Source organism: Mirounga angustirostris, unplaced genomic scaffold, assembly GCF_029215605.1.
Source record: "Mirounga angustirostris isolate CCGP_5_RB_7025 unplaced genomic scaffold, mMirAng1.0.hap1 SCAF_9, whole genome shotgun sequence".
NCBI classification, from domain to species: domain Eukaryota; kingdom Metazoa; phylum Chordata; class Mammalia; order Carnivora; family Phocidae; genus Mirounga; species Mirounga angustirostris.
Genome location: NW_026991717.1, coordinates 142,349,711 through 142,365,228, shown reverse-complemented (window position 1 = coordinate 142,365,228; position 15,518 = coordinate 142,349,711). Strand labels below are relative to the sequence as shown.

The following is a 15,518-nucleotide window of genomic DNA, read 5'->3' as shown; positions in this document are numbered from 1 at the left end:
GGTTTTTTTTCTAGAGCGTCCTATACCCTTTGATCACATGATGTATGAACATCTTCAGAAGTGGGGGCCACGCAGGGAAGAAGTGAAATTTTTCCTTCGACATGAAGATTCCCCAACCGAGAGCAGTGAGCAAGGTAGATAAGTGCTTTCCCCATTTGTTAATTCCTGCCATAAAAGTTAATGTAAGTGAAATAGGAATAAATGTTAAAATGAATTACATCTTTGTTTTCCCTTCACTCACAAGTGGTGAGAGGGAGAGTTGGTGTCTCGCGTTTCTGTGACCTCTGTTGTGGACTGACCTCGGCAGTCCACAACTTCTCCACGCTGTGTGGGCACTCCGGCCTTGCTTCATTCCCTGGGTCCCAGGCCAGTCAGGTGATAGACATGTGAGGAGGCCTGCTGTTTAAAGACATTGTTTTTGATAAATACTGGATGGATCAACTATCGAGATTTTAAGAATAAATAAAACCATCAAAGGATTAGAAAAATTCTGAGAAGTGTTTTTTAAAAAAAATTTTTAGAGTGAACAAGACCTTTCTAAGTATAACACTAAGCTATAAAAGACTGATAAACCAAATCATTGAGAAAAGAAGAACACCCCCCCCCCCAAAAAAAACTGTGTGGCAATAACCACCCTAAGCAAAGTCAAAAGACAAATTATAAACTGGGAAACAGCATTTATAGCTCATATTGCAAGGGCTAACTACCTTTATATATAAGAGTTTCTAAAAATTGGTAAGGAAAATCAGTTTTTTTTTTTTTAAAAGGCTAGATGTACACACAGGTCACAGAAAAGCAGATATACTTGGCCTTAGGTTATGTGAAACGATGTTCAGCCTTACTCCTAAATAAAAGAAATGCAGGGAAAACAATGGATCTGTTTCACCTGTTAACGCTGGCAAAGACGAGAACATTTACTAATGCGGTATTGGCAAGGAGGTTGAGAAACAGGCCCTCCTCCGTGATGCTGTGGGAGTGCCAGTTGGCAGCTCCTTCTGAGAGGCGGTTTAGCAATATCTACTAAACCTACAAAAGCACCAGACCTTTCACCTCGCAGTCTCACTTCTGAGAATTTTCCGAGGCTGTGCCTGCACACACACAAGAGCGCGTACGTAACATCGCTCGTAAGGCATTGTTGCTCGTGGAGCGTTGGCTGGTAGGAGCAGCCTGTGCCCGCCGTGGGCATTGTGGGCATAGGTTAAAGAGATGGCGTTACCTCCGTACAGTAGGCCGCTCCACAGCCGGAAGTAAGGAAGCAGCTCTGTGCCCTGACCCACACCATCTCCTAGACAGGTGAGTAAATAAGCACAGCGCCAAACCACATGCCCAGTGTGCCGCCTTCTGCGTGACAGACAAAGCCTAATTCTGTGCATCTGTACCGGCTTGTCCATGTGAGAAGTGTCTTTGGAAGCGTTGTAAGAAACTGGTCACATCGCTAGCCTCGGGGGAAGGCTGCAGGACAGGGGAGGGAGGGCAAATTGTTAATTATATACCTGTTTGTTCCTTTTGAATTTTGAACCATGGGAGTATGCTACCTATTTTTGAATCAGAATTTAAACAAAATAAGAATCATTTTTTAGAAGTCTGTATATATACTATGCAGTTAAGAGACCCTTAACTTGTTATTTAACAGTGATTGTGGATTACTTCGGGTATTTAAAAAAATAAATAAGGGACATTCTTTTGTAAAAAGGTTCCTTTATTGCAAATTATCCCCTTTTATTTATATTTTATCAGAAAGGACATTCTGCCCCTAGGATGAGCTGCTGGCTACTTAAAATCATCTTTCCCTAGCTGTAAATATTGTTCCAGTGCTCTTTTTTTACAGTGTATCATTACTTCTGGGTCTTACTCCATCTGCTGCTGGTCATCTGGAGTCAGGAGGCCAGGGCTCCAGGTCTAGCTCTTCATCCACCATTACTTTAGACAAGGGCCCAACCTCTCAGGACCAAAGCCTCCTGAGAAGGAGGGCTAGACGAGCTGACAGCTGAGTGCTGTTCTAGTGCCAGGAATTTATTTTAGCCCTCTGCCTGAGCTCTCCAAATACTTACACCCCTCCTGTACCTGGATATACTTTTTTTTTTTTTTTTAAAGATTTATTTATTTGACAGAGCACAAGCAGGGGGAGCGGCAGGCGAAGGGAGAAGCAGGCCCCCGCTGAGCAAGGAGCCCGATGTGGGGCTCGATCCCAGGACCCTGGGATCATGACCTGAGCCAAAGGCTTAATTGACTGAGCCACTCAGGCGCCCCGGTACCTAGCTATACTTAAATTAAAAGTTCTATATTTTACTTTTACTGATGTAATATTTGTACATAACTGTTAATGTCCTGGTGGTGGGCTGGGGGGAAGGTCTTATTTTATTCTCACTTTATAAAGTGTAGAAGTGTTAGGGATACTTAAGAGAACTGTTCAGAGTCGTAAGAAAGGTGACAGTGCTGACCTTCCAGTTACCCTGCATCATCACCCTACGGTGCTGCTCAGCCTGGTGGTGCTGACACAGCAGGTACAGCAGATAAGTGGGAGGAGGGGATGTTGAGCTTTGTGGTGGGAAGAGGACCACTGTCATCACAGAGCAGAGTATTTAGAAATGGCAGACTGGGGACCTTGAGGGATGAGCAGGATGTGGAGGGGAGCATGCAGGGTACCAGGTTGAAGTAAGCTCCCAGGAAGATGTGGTGACGGGGATTCCCAGACTGGCAGGGACCATCAGTCAGGACTGGAAGAACCAAATTCGTCACAGCTTGCATCGCCTTATAGAACCTTCCAGCAAAGTCCCTGCCTCCCTACTTGACCCTCCTCAGCTTGGCTTAGATCGCATTTGTAATAGGACCCTACCCATCTCTTCAACCTCCCTGTCCCTTCTTTATCCCTTTCAGCCACATCCCTTCTTGCATCTTCATATTCTGTGGGCCCTGACTCACAAGTAACCCCCCATAATGCTCTGCCCTCTGCCGTGTTTCCTCTGCTTCTGCTTATGCACCGCACCTGTCTCTCAGAGCCCAAGCAGTAAGATGGTGGGTGCTTTGGGGACGCCTGGGTGGCTCAGTCAGTTGGGCATCCGGCTCTTGTTTTCTGCTCAGATCGTGATCTCATGGGTCATGGGATCGAGCCCTGCGTCAGGCTCTGCTCTCAGCGGAGAGTCTGCTTAAAAGATTCTCTCCCTCTGCCTCTCCCCACCATTCCCCACCACCATCTCAAATAAATAAATATATATATATTTTTTAAAAAGGGTGCTTTATTCCCTGTTTTGTTTGCTGAGCTTCTCCTCCGGTTTATATTCTAAGCAGCCAGAGTTGAGGATCCAAGAATATGTTTCCTCTGTGCTTCCCACAGAGCTGAGTAGAAGGCACTTGTCACCAACTGATATTATTTAAAAGGGATTACATTTGAGTGTTTATTGTGTAGAACTACAAGATACATAACAAGAAGTGAAAGAACTCCCTCACCAAAATGGTGAGAATTCTGTCTCTGGAAGCTAGAGGAGAGCATCGAGGATGTTCGCTTCAGTCACCTTTTACACTTGGGACAGCAAGCTTAGAGTGTAAAGTAGCTCAGTGAGGGCCACGTGCAGAGCATAAACTAGAACCCAGGAGCTGGTGCCCTGGAGATGGGAGCGAGGCTGCTCACTTAGTGTGGGTCTTGGGCAAGTGATTTCCCATTCCTCTGCCCGTCTCCTCATCTGCACAGTGCAAAGCGCTATGACTGCGGTTGGTGAGGCATTCTGGTGAAGTGCTCAGTGGGGCTCATACACAGAGAGCACTCACCAAATGTCACCTCTTACTGTTTTTTATTTTCTGACTCCAAAACGTAAGGTCATCTTTACCATCAGAGATTAAGTGGCATTTGGTATAATTCTAATGTTGTATGTTTTATAGTATTCTAACTTCTTGGCAGCTTGTTGTTTGGAAGAGGCAGACATTCTAGAATATTAAATTAACCTGAATACCTTATTCCTTAAAAATACCAAGAATAACTAAGAATTAAATTTACCTTGTAAACTGACAGATGCCATAGTCTAAGGGAAGCGTGTGTGTGTGTGTGTGATTCCTGCTACTAGGAAACTGCTCTAGACTCCATGAGGCGGCTGTTGTGTGCTGTAGGACTGTGTTCAGCTGCACGCCACACCACCCACATCTGTTTCACTTCTTTTTGAATTTTCACTCCCTTTTTTTGGACATTCTATTCTTGTCCGTCATCTTCCCCATTAGATGTACTATGTATTTGTTTATGTACTGTATATCTTTGCTGTATACGTAAAAAGAGTAAGATATTTTTTATTCCCTAAGGACCAGTCTTTGCCCCCCTGGGGACAATATCACTGTTTTTGAGAATGCATGCTTTAAGGTGAAGCAAGCCATACTTCCATTATAGCATTTTTCTTCAAATGTTTCAAAATAATAGGAAAGAGAAGAAAAAATGTTTTCCTGTGTGTGTGTGTGGTTTTTTTTTTAACATGAAGTTCATGTGCTTTTGAAGTCATGGATTTTAGGTACTAAAGCAGGCTCTAGGGTTCGATAATTCTCAAATGACATTAAGTAACAGCTGTAGAGATGAGTGGGCTAGGGGCAGGCACTGGACACATCAAGGACTTTGGTCTCTATGACTTCAGAGTCACCAGATGCACAAGTATGCAGCACATTTCATTTTGTTTACAAAATAGGACATATAATTTCTACAGTTTAAGTTTGAAGCCTTTTTTGGGATATACTCTAATTTTTATGGAACAAAGGAGAATTCTTAAGACAGCCTGATTTGTGTTGATGCCCCATGTCAGTTGCAACCCTGCCAATGAAGACCAGCTCTGTGCACCAGTGTTTTTATTGCTGGATTTTAAGGTTTTTTTAGTCCCTGCTATAATATAAAAGTCTTTAAAATATTTAATAAAAATTAGTTGTGGTAAAACACATGTGACATAAAACTTGCCATCTTGACCATTTTAAGTGTTAGAAATCTTTCGATATAAGTCAATTTCAAGATTGTGAAATAGAAAAAATTTCATTTAAACAACTTTATAAAAATTAATTATAAAGCATTTTTTCAACTGTATCAAGTGTTGTTCAGCCTGGTGTATTGTACTTGTGTTAGCATAAATAAGTAAGTGGAGAGATGGGAGAGTGTCCTCTTACTAGTATGTCCATTAGTAAGTCTGGCCCTCTTATTTCACTAGGTGGCCGTCAGACCCAAGAGCAGAGAACTCAGAGGAATGTGATAAATGTACCTGCAGAGAAACGCACAGAAAATGGCGTAAGTAATAGTGAATCAAATTGAAATTTTGGAATTGCTTTTTATAGGTACTAATGAGTTTGGGTTATAGTTTATTTTTAAAGATTTATCTTGAGGGTAGAAATTGGCATTTCTGTTGAGTATTTCACAAGTTTTCGTGAAGTTCCGGAGGGCCACTGAGTGATTTTCTCAGTCTTCAGTCTGGCCTGCACACAGGCTGGTCTCGGGCACAGCCCCGCCCTCCAGGCCCTCCACAGGCTGTGGCCACAGCACATCCTGGTGCCTCAGCTGCTCACCTCAGTGCATGTGACAGTGGCCTGTCCCCCAGAAGCAGGTGGTCTCAGTCTCTAGACTAAGATGAGCGGGCAGGCTCACCTTGTATCTTCTGTGTCCTTCTGTCAGGTTATGAAAGACAAAATGGTTGGTGGGTTGAAGTCTTCATAGTTGCCTCCAGAAGAGAGAACTTGCTTGATCAGGTGGTGTAGCCTTGGAGAGCAGGCCTGATGTGGAGGGGAGGGGAAAGGAGGAAGTGGGAGGAAGTGTGTCTCAGCAGAGGAGCTCTTTTTAAGAAATGGTGTGTGTGTGTGTAAAAAGAATGAGCAGAAATGAAGGAATGAGGATGAGCGAATGAGAGATTTTCAACATGGTCTTTTCTGGAAATTTTAGTAATAACTTTTCCAAATCATTTTTAGGCTAGAGAATTAGTTTCTTTTTCTGACTCTGCCACTAACCAGGTGTGTGACATTGGGCAGGTTACTTCCTAGCACAGTGCTTGGCACAGCTCGAGGCTGGTAAAGAACGCTGGAGTGTGCAGGGCCCATAGTCACACACAGGCTTCAGAACTTCCTATCTAGCTAAACTTGAACAAGTGACTTTGCCTCTCTGCTTCCCAACTTAGTATTATTGAACTGTGATTTTAGTCCTTTTATTGGCTACTGTTGTGACTTTAAATGATAACCATATATCGCTATTTCTTTGTACTATCAACTTTAAACCAGGTCTCTAGACCTCCCTCCTTATAAGAGGAGGGTATTAGCACCCTTCCCCGTTTTTCCACCTCCTCTTTCCCTCCTACTTCCAGTTCTTTCAGTTGTACTTTTATGTTGTCAAGGTTAATAATATCTGTACTGTTGTCTAATTAAGCCTCCTGAAAACCATTTAAGAGTGTTTATTATGTTAGACTTTGCAGGTATTACTCACTGCATAGGCAAGTGGTATACTAGATTATATTTTCTTCTCTTTGGCTCCAATGTCAGTCCTTGTGCCACTCAGAATTATTCGTGATGTCAAGATTATGAATTCTCCTGGGGCGCCTGGGTGGCTCAGTCAGTTGGGTGTTTGCCTTCAGCTCAGGGAGCCCCACATTGGGCTCCCTGCTCAGCGGGGAGCCTGCTTCTTCCCCTCCTCCCCATGCTCTCTCTCGCTATCTCTGTCTCTCTCAAATAAATAAACAAAATCTTTAAAAAAAAAAAGTTGGGGGGGGTGACGCCCGTGTGGCTCAGTTGGTTGAGCATCTGCCTTCGGCTTAGGTCATGGTCCCAGGGTCCTGGGATCAAGTCCCACGTCAGGCTCCTTGCTCCGCAGGGAGCCTGCTTCTCCTTCTGCCTGCTGCACCCCCTGCTTGTGCTCTCTCTCTCTTTCTCTCTCTGACAAATAAATGTTAAAAAAAAAAAAAAAGATTATGAATTCTCCTTCCTTAGCCTCCAATTTCTAAAGACCATTCCACAAATCCTCTTCACCCGCCAGCCTTCTGACATGCTTGTTCACTCCAAATCTAGAGCCCCTGTGGGGTTCTGCCAGGCATACCTGCTTCATAAAGTCTTAAGAAATAAAGACGCAGACCCCATTGGCAGGACTTTTGATTCAGTGAGTCTAGGCAGGCCTGGAAAACTCCCCATATGCCTATGTTGCCCTGCCACGTCTGGGAACCTCCAGGTCACATGTACACACTGTCCTAAGCATTCAGAACTTACTTGTCCAACTGAATTTTTTTTTTTTTAAGATTTTATTTATTTATTTGACAGAGAGAGACACAGCGAGAGAGGAAACAGAAGCAGGGGGAGTGGGAGAGGGAGAAGCAGGCTTCCTACAGAGCAGGGAGCCTGATGTGGGGCTCGATCCCAGGACCCTGAGATCATGACCTGAGCCAAAGGCAGACGCTTAATGACTGAGCCACCCAGGCGCCCCCCAACTGAATTTTGAAGATCCTTTTGAGTTCTAAGATTGCCCATGACCTGAACTTCAGGGAAAGTGAAATAAATATATTGAGTGTTACAATATAGTGCTGTGTATTGAGGTGGGGGATGTGTGTATGATAACAGGGAAGGGGCCCAGGAGGAAAGGATGCCAGTCATAAAGTAAGTTCTTTTTTTAAAGAAGATTTTATTTATTTGATAGAGAGCGCATGAACAGGGGGAGGGGCAGAGAGAGAGAGAGAAGCAGACTGAGGGAGCCCAATGCAGAGTTCAATCCCAGGATCCTGAGATCATGACCTGAGCCGAAGGCAGACGCCCAATCAACTGAGCCACCCAGGCACCCCTATAAAGTGAGTTCTGATGTTTAGATGTGAGGCGTCTGTGATCTTTCCCTGATGAAATTATTTCTTAACGTGGAGATAATATTTACATCTCAAGATCAACAAAACTGAAACCTGAAACCAAAGTTAAAAATGTGTTTGTAACCTTTATATGAGTTTTCAATTAGAGTAGGGCAGAGAGCTGTCAGGAGGTATAACTTTGCACTGGAAGCATCACATCAAAGACACTGCTGTATTTTATGGTGCATACACCTGCCTGTTAAGCCCAATAATACATTACGTTTGTAAATTTCTTGTTTACAAAGCACTTTTATGTGCATTTTTAAAGTTCATAAGATACTAAAAACATCTTTCTCCAAAACTGTTTTTGTATATACCCTAGATATAGAATAATGGCACACTGAACCTGCTTTGTGAGCTGCAGCAACAAGGACTGGATCAAGCTGCAGCTGAGGGAGGAGGGCGTGTGTGGGTTGGAAGAGGACAGGAAGCTGACTTGGTGTGATTCATGCCCATTAGCAGCTGCTGGGGCAAGAAGCTCAGGAAGTTCTGCTGTCCAAAAGTTGCAGGTCAACAAGTCAGGTTTTCTAAGAAATAAATGCCCAGACCACTGGCCAAACTTTTGATTCAGTGAGTCTGGGGCGGGCCTGCAAAACTCACTCCCCATATGCCTGTGTTGCCCTGCCACTTCTGGGAACCTCCAGGTCACATACACACATTGTCCTAAGCATTCAGAACTTGTCCAGTAGAATTCTGGGGATCTGGTTGGACCATATGCTACCAAAGCAAATGGATTTATTTTCTTAGTATATACTTGTGGCAGGGGTCCCCAGGACCACCCCTAGTTTCAGTGATTTACCAGGAGGACTCAAAGGACTCAGTAGCTAGTTGTACTCACAGCTATGATTGACTGCAATGACAGGATATAGAGCAAGCTCAGCAAAGGAAAAGGCGTGTGGGGTGAAGTCTGAGGACACCAGGCACCAACTTCCAAGACGCCCTCCCCAGTGGAGTCACACAGGACGTGCTCAGTCTTCCACAACCAGCTGTGACAACAGGTGTGACATGTTGTCGACCAGGAAGCTCAGTAGAGCTCCAAGTGCCCAGGGTCTCTTGAGAGCTGGTCATGTAGGCAGTCCTGTGTAGCAAGTATGAAACCACCAGACTCCAGAAGGAAGCAGGTATTTAACACAAACCACGTTACTTGCACAAACATTTTAGGTTCAGCAAGCCTTTCTTATCACTTCTGGGAATGGTGGGAACCCTCCCAAAATCTGAGTTCCCAGAGGACAGTCCAGGGCCCCCCTTTCAAGCTGGTCCGTAAGGAGAGTGGTCTCAGGTCTGCAGTGTAAACGCTTCTGCATGGCAGCACCATTTTCCTTAGGTTTCCTGGAAGTGCTTTTCCTGTTTTCTTAGCCAACCACACTAAACTATGAGTCAGTTCCTGCTTTATTCCTGCACATTCAGTGAACTGCTGAGGCCAGTTGATCCTGCCCCCTCTGCTTTCCTCTGAAAGCTTTATAGTTTTAGCTCTTACATTTGGGGCTATGATCCATTGTGAGTTGATTTTTGTTTGTGGTATGAAGGATCCAAATTCATTCTTTTGCCTGTTGATACCTAGTTATCCCTGCAGCATTTGGTGAAAAGACTAATTTTTCCCCCACTGAATTGTCTTGGTACTTTTGTCAAAGCAATTGGCTATAACTGTGAGAGTTTCTTTCTGGAAGCATTTGTTATTAATATGGTGACTTGGTCCCCCTATTTAACATATGGTACCTGGACTCAACTGTGCCTAATATCTCCAGATCGGATAACATTTCAAGTGTCTAAAGAATAAACATGTAGAATTCTGCTGCTTCTGGAGTCAGGAGGTGTTGCCAGTTCTCAAGACAAATATTCTGTGCTATACCTGAGCTTGTCTAGTCTTAGCTCCTCTAGCTTGAGGTCGTCTCAGACCTCCTCGGGCACCTTTCCCATTCATTTTCTTTTCAGCTCCAAACATTTTTGTGGTCTCCTCTCCTCCTAGTTCATTTCTGTGGTTTTCTATTATTTGATGTCAGAATTCCTTTTCTGTAATTTAGTGGTTTGGGGATTTAATGAAATTAGGATTAAATAATCCTCCACTATAAGAAAAAACGAGTTGTGGATTTCTTTCACTTTTCCCTGTTGGGATTTGTTGAATATACTGATTCTGAGGATCAACATCTATCAACATGACTGAAAAATTCTCTCAATTATCTGTACAGGTATTGCTTCTTCCACATTCTTTTTAATTTTGTCTTCTGGAACGCTTATTAGACTTATGCTATATCTTCCATTTTATTCTCCTTGTCTCTTAATTTCTCTTTTATGTTTTTACTTTCTTTGTCTCTTTGTGCTGTGTTTTGGATGGTTTCTTATGATATATCTTTCAGTTAATGAATTCTGTCGTTAGCTCTCTTTATTTGGCTGTTTGGTACATATAATATGCTTTAATATTATTTGTTATGAAAAGACAAGACACGGTCTGGGAGGAAATACTTGCAAATCCTATATCTGACAAAGGAATTTTATCCAGAATATATAAAGAAGTCTTAAAACTCAATAAGAAAATAAACAGCCGGGGGGCGCCTGGGTGGCTCAGATGGTTAAGCGTCTGCCTTCGGCTCAGGTCGTGATCCCAGGGTCCTGGGATCGAGTCCCGCATCGGGCTCCCTGCTCCTTGGGAGCCTGCTTCTCCCTCTGCCTCTCTCTCTCTCTTTCTCTCATGAATAAATAAATAAAATCTTTAAAAAATAATAAAAATAATAAAAAAAAAAAAGAAGAAGAAAATAAACAGCCAGGGCGCCTGGGTGGCTCAGTCGTTAAGCGTCTGCCTTCGGCTCGGGTCATGATCCCAGGGTCCTGGGATCGAGCCCCGCATCGGGCTCCCTGCTCGGCAGGAAGCCTGCTTCTCCCTCTCCCACTCTCCCTGCTTGTGTTCCCTCTGTCACTGTGTCTCTCTCTGTCAAATAAATAAATAAAAAATCTTTAAAATAAAAAATAAACAAACAACCTGGTTTTAAAGAAGCAGGCAAAATATTTGAATAGACGCTTCACTGAAGAAAATACATGTATGTCAAGTAAGCACATGGAAAGGTGTTAGGAAAATACAAGTTAAAACCACAGTGAGATACCACTGTATATCTATTAAAATGCCTAAAACTAAAGACTGATCCTAACAAGTGTTGGTGAGGATGTGGAGATCCCAGATTTCTCAAATACTACTGTTGGGAATGTAACATGGTACAATCTAGTAAACAGTGTGACAGTTTCTTTAAAACTTGAATGTGAATCAGGGCGCCTGGGTGGCTCAGTCGGTTAAGCAGCTGGCTCTTGATTTCAGCTCAGGTCATGATCTCAGGGTCCTGGGATGGAGCCCTGCATCGGTCTCCGTGCTGGGTGTGGAGCCTGCTTACGATTCGCTCCCTCCTCTCCCTCTGCCCATCCCCCCCGCTCATGCTTGCTCACTATCACTAAAATAAATAAGTAAATAAATCTTTTTAAAAAACTTGAACATGAATCTATTATGCGATCCAGCAATTCTACTCCTAAGTATTTACCCAAGCAAAAGAAAAGCAGATGTTCATACAAACTTGTACATGGATGTTCATAGCAGTTTGATTTGTGGTAGCCAAAATACGGAAACAGCCTTAATGTCTAGTAACAGGTAAATGGATGAAAAGCATTACATATCCATGTAATGAAATATTACTGAGCAGTGACAAGGCGTGAACCACTGATGCACGCTGCAACATGGATGGATCCCAAAATCATTTATGCTGAAATGAAGAAGCCAGACCACAGAGTACATACTGCTTGATTCTCTCTGTATAAAACTCTAGGAAATGTAGGGGCGCCTGGGTGGCTCAGTCGGTTAAGTGTCCGACTTGATTTTGGCTCAGGTCATGATCTCAGGGTCGTGAGATTGAGCCCCACATCAGGCATGGAGCCTGCTTAAGATTCTCTCTCTCCCTCTCCCTCTGCCCTTATCGCCCCCACCCCTTAAAAAAGAAAAAAAAAATCCTCTAGGAAATGTAGACTTACTTCTAGTAGCAGAAGGTAGATCAGTGGTAGCCTGTGTACCTGGGAGCCAGGCCCAAGGAGGTGGGAGGGAGGGCCACAAAGGCACAGACCTACAGGATACAAGCCAGCTTCGGTGTTCCCTCATAACCCAGAACTTCTGCTACCCCTCTGTAACTTCCTTACTGTTGTGGTGGCCCAGTGACGCTTTCAAAAGTAGGTGTTTGTGTTTTATCTTGCCTCATAGGTGTTGTAATCAGGAGCATAGTTCCGTGTGTCTTGGGGGCCGTACTGTGGGAAACAGCAGTTCCCATGGTGTTTTGCTTTATAGCTCTTGTGCGGGATGTGGATGGTTTTCTCTTAGTGTTATTTGTGTTCATCGATAACCCTATTTTCCTCCTGATCTTTCCAGCCCTAACCGTTCCTAGCCACTTGCTTTTTTTTTTTTTTTAAGATTTTATTTATTTGAGAGAGAGAATGAGACAGAGAGAGAGAGCATGAGAGGGGAGAGGGTCAGAGGGATAAGCAGACTCCCCGCTGAGCAGGGAGCCTGATGCGGGACTCGATCCCAGGACTCCAGGATCATGACCTGAGCCGAAGGCAGTCGCTTAACCAACTGAGCCACCCAGGCGCCCCGCATTAGTTATAGTTTTAAACAAATATCTTGTTTAATTACCAGATAGGATCCTGGCTGATTGGTCTAATTCTTTATTTTTTTTTTACTTTTTTATTCTGAAATATACAGAAGAATGTGTAGAATATGCACAGGTTAAATAATTACTTAAAAACACTCATAACTACTACCTAGGCTTAAAATTTCTCTCAGTCTTTAAAAAAAAAAAAAAAAGATTTATTTATTTACTTACTTACTTGAGATAGAGCTAGCAAGAGGCAGAAGCAGAGAGAGAAGCAGACTTCCGGCTGAGCAGGGAGCCTGACACAGGGCTCGATCCCAGAACCCTGGGATCATGACCTGAGCTGAAGGCAGACGCTTAACCAGCTGAGCCACCCCGGCGCCCCTCTCTTTATTCTTTTTAAAGCAATTCTATCCAATTTATTTTGGTTTCAGATAGACCAAAGACATAAAAGCAAGGTGTTTGGTGGTGTCTACTTGAAGTCTGGTTCAAATTCCACAGAGTAAGAAAGGGTGTTTTTAGAGATAGGTGTGTAAACAAATCACAGTACAGTGTGAGAAGTGCAGGAAAAGTAGAACAAGACACCAGAATAATCAGATATGATTTGATTAACTTACTGAGATGGCTATCAGGAAAGATTTCCCAGAGCTGGAGATCAGAGGCATCTGCTAGGACACAGGGGAAGAACTTGAACTGCTGTGGGTGACAGAGAATGATAAACATGTGGGCAACAATGGAACATAAAATGTGGGGACGAGGAAGGTAGGGGTGACACTGGGTGGGGGGAAGAGAGCTGAAGTGTACTGGCCAGGGGAGGGGCCAGATCCTCACTGTGCTTAAGAGCCTGGACTTAATCTTGCAGGATGTTAAGCAAGAAGAAGACAGGATGAGCTGTGTTTTGGCAAGAGCCCTCTGATGTTAGTGTGAGAATCCTATGGCATAGGGGGTGGGAATGAGACTGGAGACCAGGAGCCTGTGAAGCCATTGCTTGCTGTACTTGACAGTAGACTCACAACTGGAATCCCAGAGACTGACTGACTTTCAAAGGAAATACTGGAAAAGGAGAATTTCAAGGGTATAGAGATAGGAGCTCGAAAGGCATACATCTATAAACTACAGTTTAGAAGAAATGAGGTTTTAATTCATTCCTTCTTTAAAAAAAAAGATTTATTTGAGACAGAGAGTACAAGCAGGGAGGAGGATCAGAGGGAGAGGGAGAAGCAGACTCCCCACTGAGCAGGGAGCCTGATGCGGGGATCGATCCCAGGACCCCGAGATCATGACCTGAGCCGAAGGCAGTCGCTTAACCAACTGAGCCACCCAGGTGCCCCTAATTCATTCCTTCTTATAATTCACGTGTATCTGCCTATATGAAATTATCATATTAAGTCAAAGATGGAGTTAGGCTTTCTTAGACTTCCTCGGGGTAATTTAAGCAGTGATTAGCAAGCCTCCTCCAGGAAGCCCTCCACTGTTGCTGGTCAGGTGACATTAGTCCATTTGGTCATTTCTCATAATCTTCCAAAACTAAAAAGAGTAGTCTAGAGTTCTCATTCTTCTCTTTGTTTTATTTCTTTATTATTATATGCTAGAATCAAGTTATCTTAGCTTTTATGTTTTTCAAGAGGGGAAATCAGTCCTTTCCTGTTAGGTTGGACTGTATGAAATTGTTGATGTTTGACCATTTTCGATGTATACAAACAGCATTTTCATCTCATTCAAACTAATAATCAGTAGGTGGCATCTGGGAGAGCATTTACCCTTGGAAACAATGAATGACTGGCAGTTGGGAGCAGTCAGACGTGCCTGTTCTGCAGCCTGCTGAGCGGACAACGGGAGGCCAGCACGTCCTGTGTGAGGGAGAGCCCAGCCCGCTTGCCGTCAGGGGACCCGGGTTGAGATGCTGACACTGCTGCTGACTCACCACTGAGCTCGGGAGAGCCGCTCAGCCCGCTGCCGGGGCTCAGCTTTCTCATCTGTGAGATAGGCTGCAGAACTCCCCTCACAGGGGTTGTGTAAGCATCTCTTAAGATAACCATAAACTGAGGTTTACATAAATGACATGCATGTGCTCATTACATGTTGTTCAATCTCTAAAATTCAGAATTCATTAAAAAAATAAAGAGTTCTCTCCCGTTTCTGGAAGTGATGTCAGATCCTGAGTGTCAGAACAATTGTATGAGAGATTCTGTAGAGGATCAGGAAAAGCTTCAGGAAGCAGATGGCATTGCCACTAGATCTTAAAGGATAGGTAGAGTTCAGGAAGTGGGGGGAAGGGCTTTGTAACCAGAAGGAATAATGTGAGCAAAAACAGGAAGTTGGGAAGTTCTGGAATGGAGAGGAAAGCATGGATATGAGAGCGATAAAGAAGAGCCCTGAGCAACAGTTTATATTTTCAGCAACATAGGCTCAAGTCAAAGGCAAGGCCGAGGTTCCTCGGGAGATGCTATAGCCATTAATGGAAGTAAGAAATTGAGGGAGGAAGCCAGGGTTGGAAGGAAAGGGAGGAGTTTGGTTTTAGACATGCTGGGGGTGAAGTGTTGGCATAGCATATAAATCAAAGTGTGAATCTGACCAGGGGAATGGTGGCTCTGGGGCTCCTTTGAGAGAGACCAGGGCTGGATGGCTAGACCCCTCAAAGGGTACTCTGTGTTCTCCATGTAAACTAGTACAGAAAGGAGCAAGGAGGATAGACCATTGAACTATAGCACGCCATCTCATCACAACTTGAAAGCTTGGGGAATTTACTTTGCCCAAGTAATAGTACAGTGACATTCTTGTCTATTATAACCAAGGATGAAGTTATTTAGTTGAGTATTAAAATCAGCATATCAGGATTAGAGCTGACATCTGAAGTGACTCATTAGCCAGTAGGTGTTTAATTGCTGACAAAATCCACTAGTTTTTTCTGTTAACTACCAGGGAATATAGGTTAGTCATTGAGGATAAAAGCAACATTTATAGTTAAAACCTCTATTGATTGCATTGTTAGCTAGCTCTCTTAAACATATGCCCATAAGCATAAACATTCCCTCTCTTTGTACTGTGACAGTGCTGTTGGGAATAACAACCAAACTCCTGT

The 15,518-nt window shown here is 43.6% G+C and overlaps 1 protein-coding gene across 7 annotated transcripts in view; it reads left to right on the top strand.

Moving 5' to 3' along the window:
- PPP1R13B (protein phosphatase 1 regulatory subunit 13B) overlaps positions 1-15,518 on the top strand; it is a 90,764-nt gene that overhangs the window by 46,769 nt on the left and 28,477 nt on the right. For 5 of the 7 annotated variants that reach the window (XR_010405342.1, XM_045901596.2, XM_045901594.2 and 2 more), the window contains 2 exons: positions 15-134; positions 5,169-5,245. Coding sequence is in view for 4 of the 7 variants with exons in the window: in XM_045901596.2 (XP_045757552.1) it covers positions 15-134; positions 5,169-5,245 (197 nt within the window). In the remaining 3 variants the exon portion in view is untranslated. Of the gene's footprint in view, positions 1-14; positions 135-5,168; positions 5,246-14,170; positions 14,452-15,518 lie in introns of those variants that run through there. The other 2 variants (XM_045901599.3, XM_045901598.2) reach the window with 2 other exon arrangements.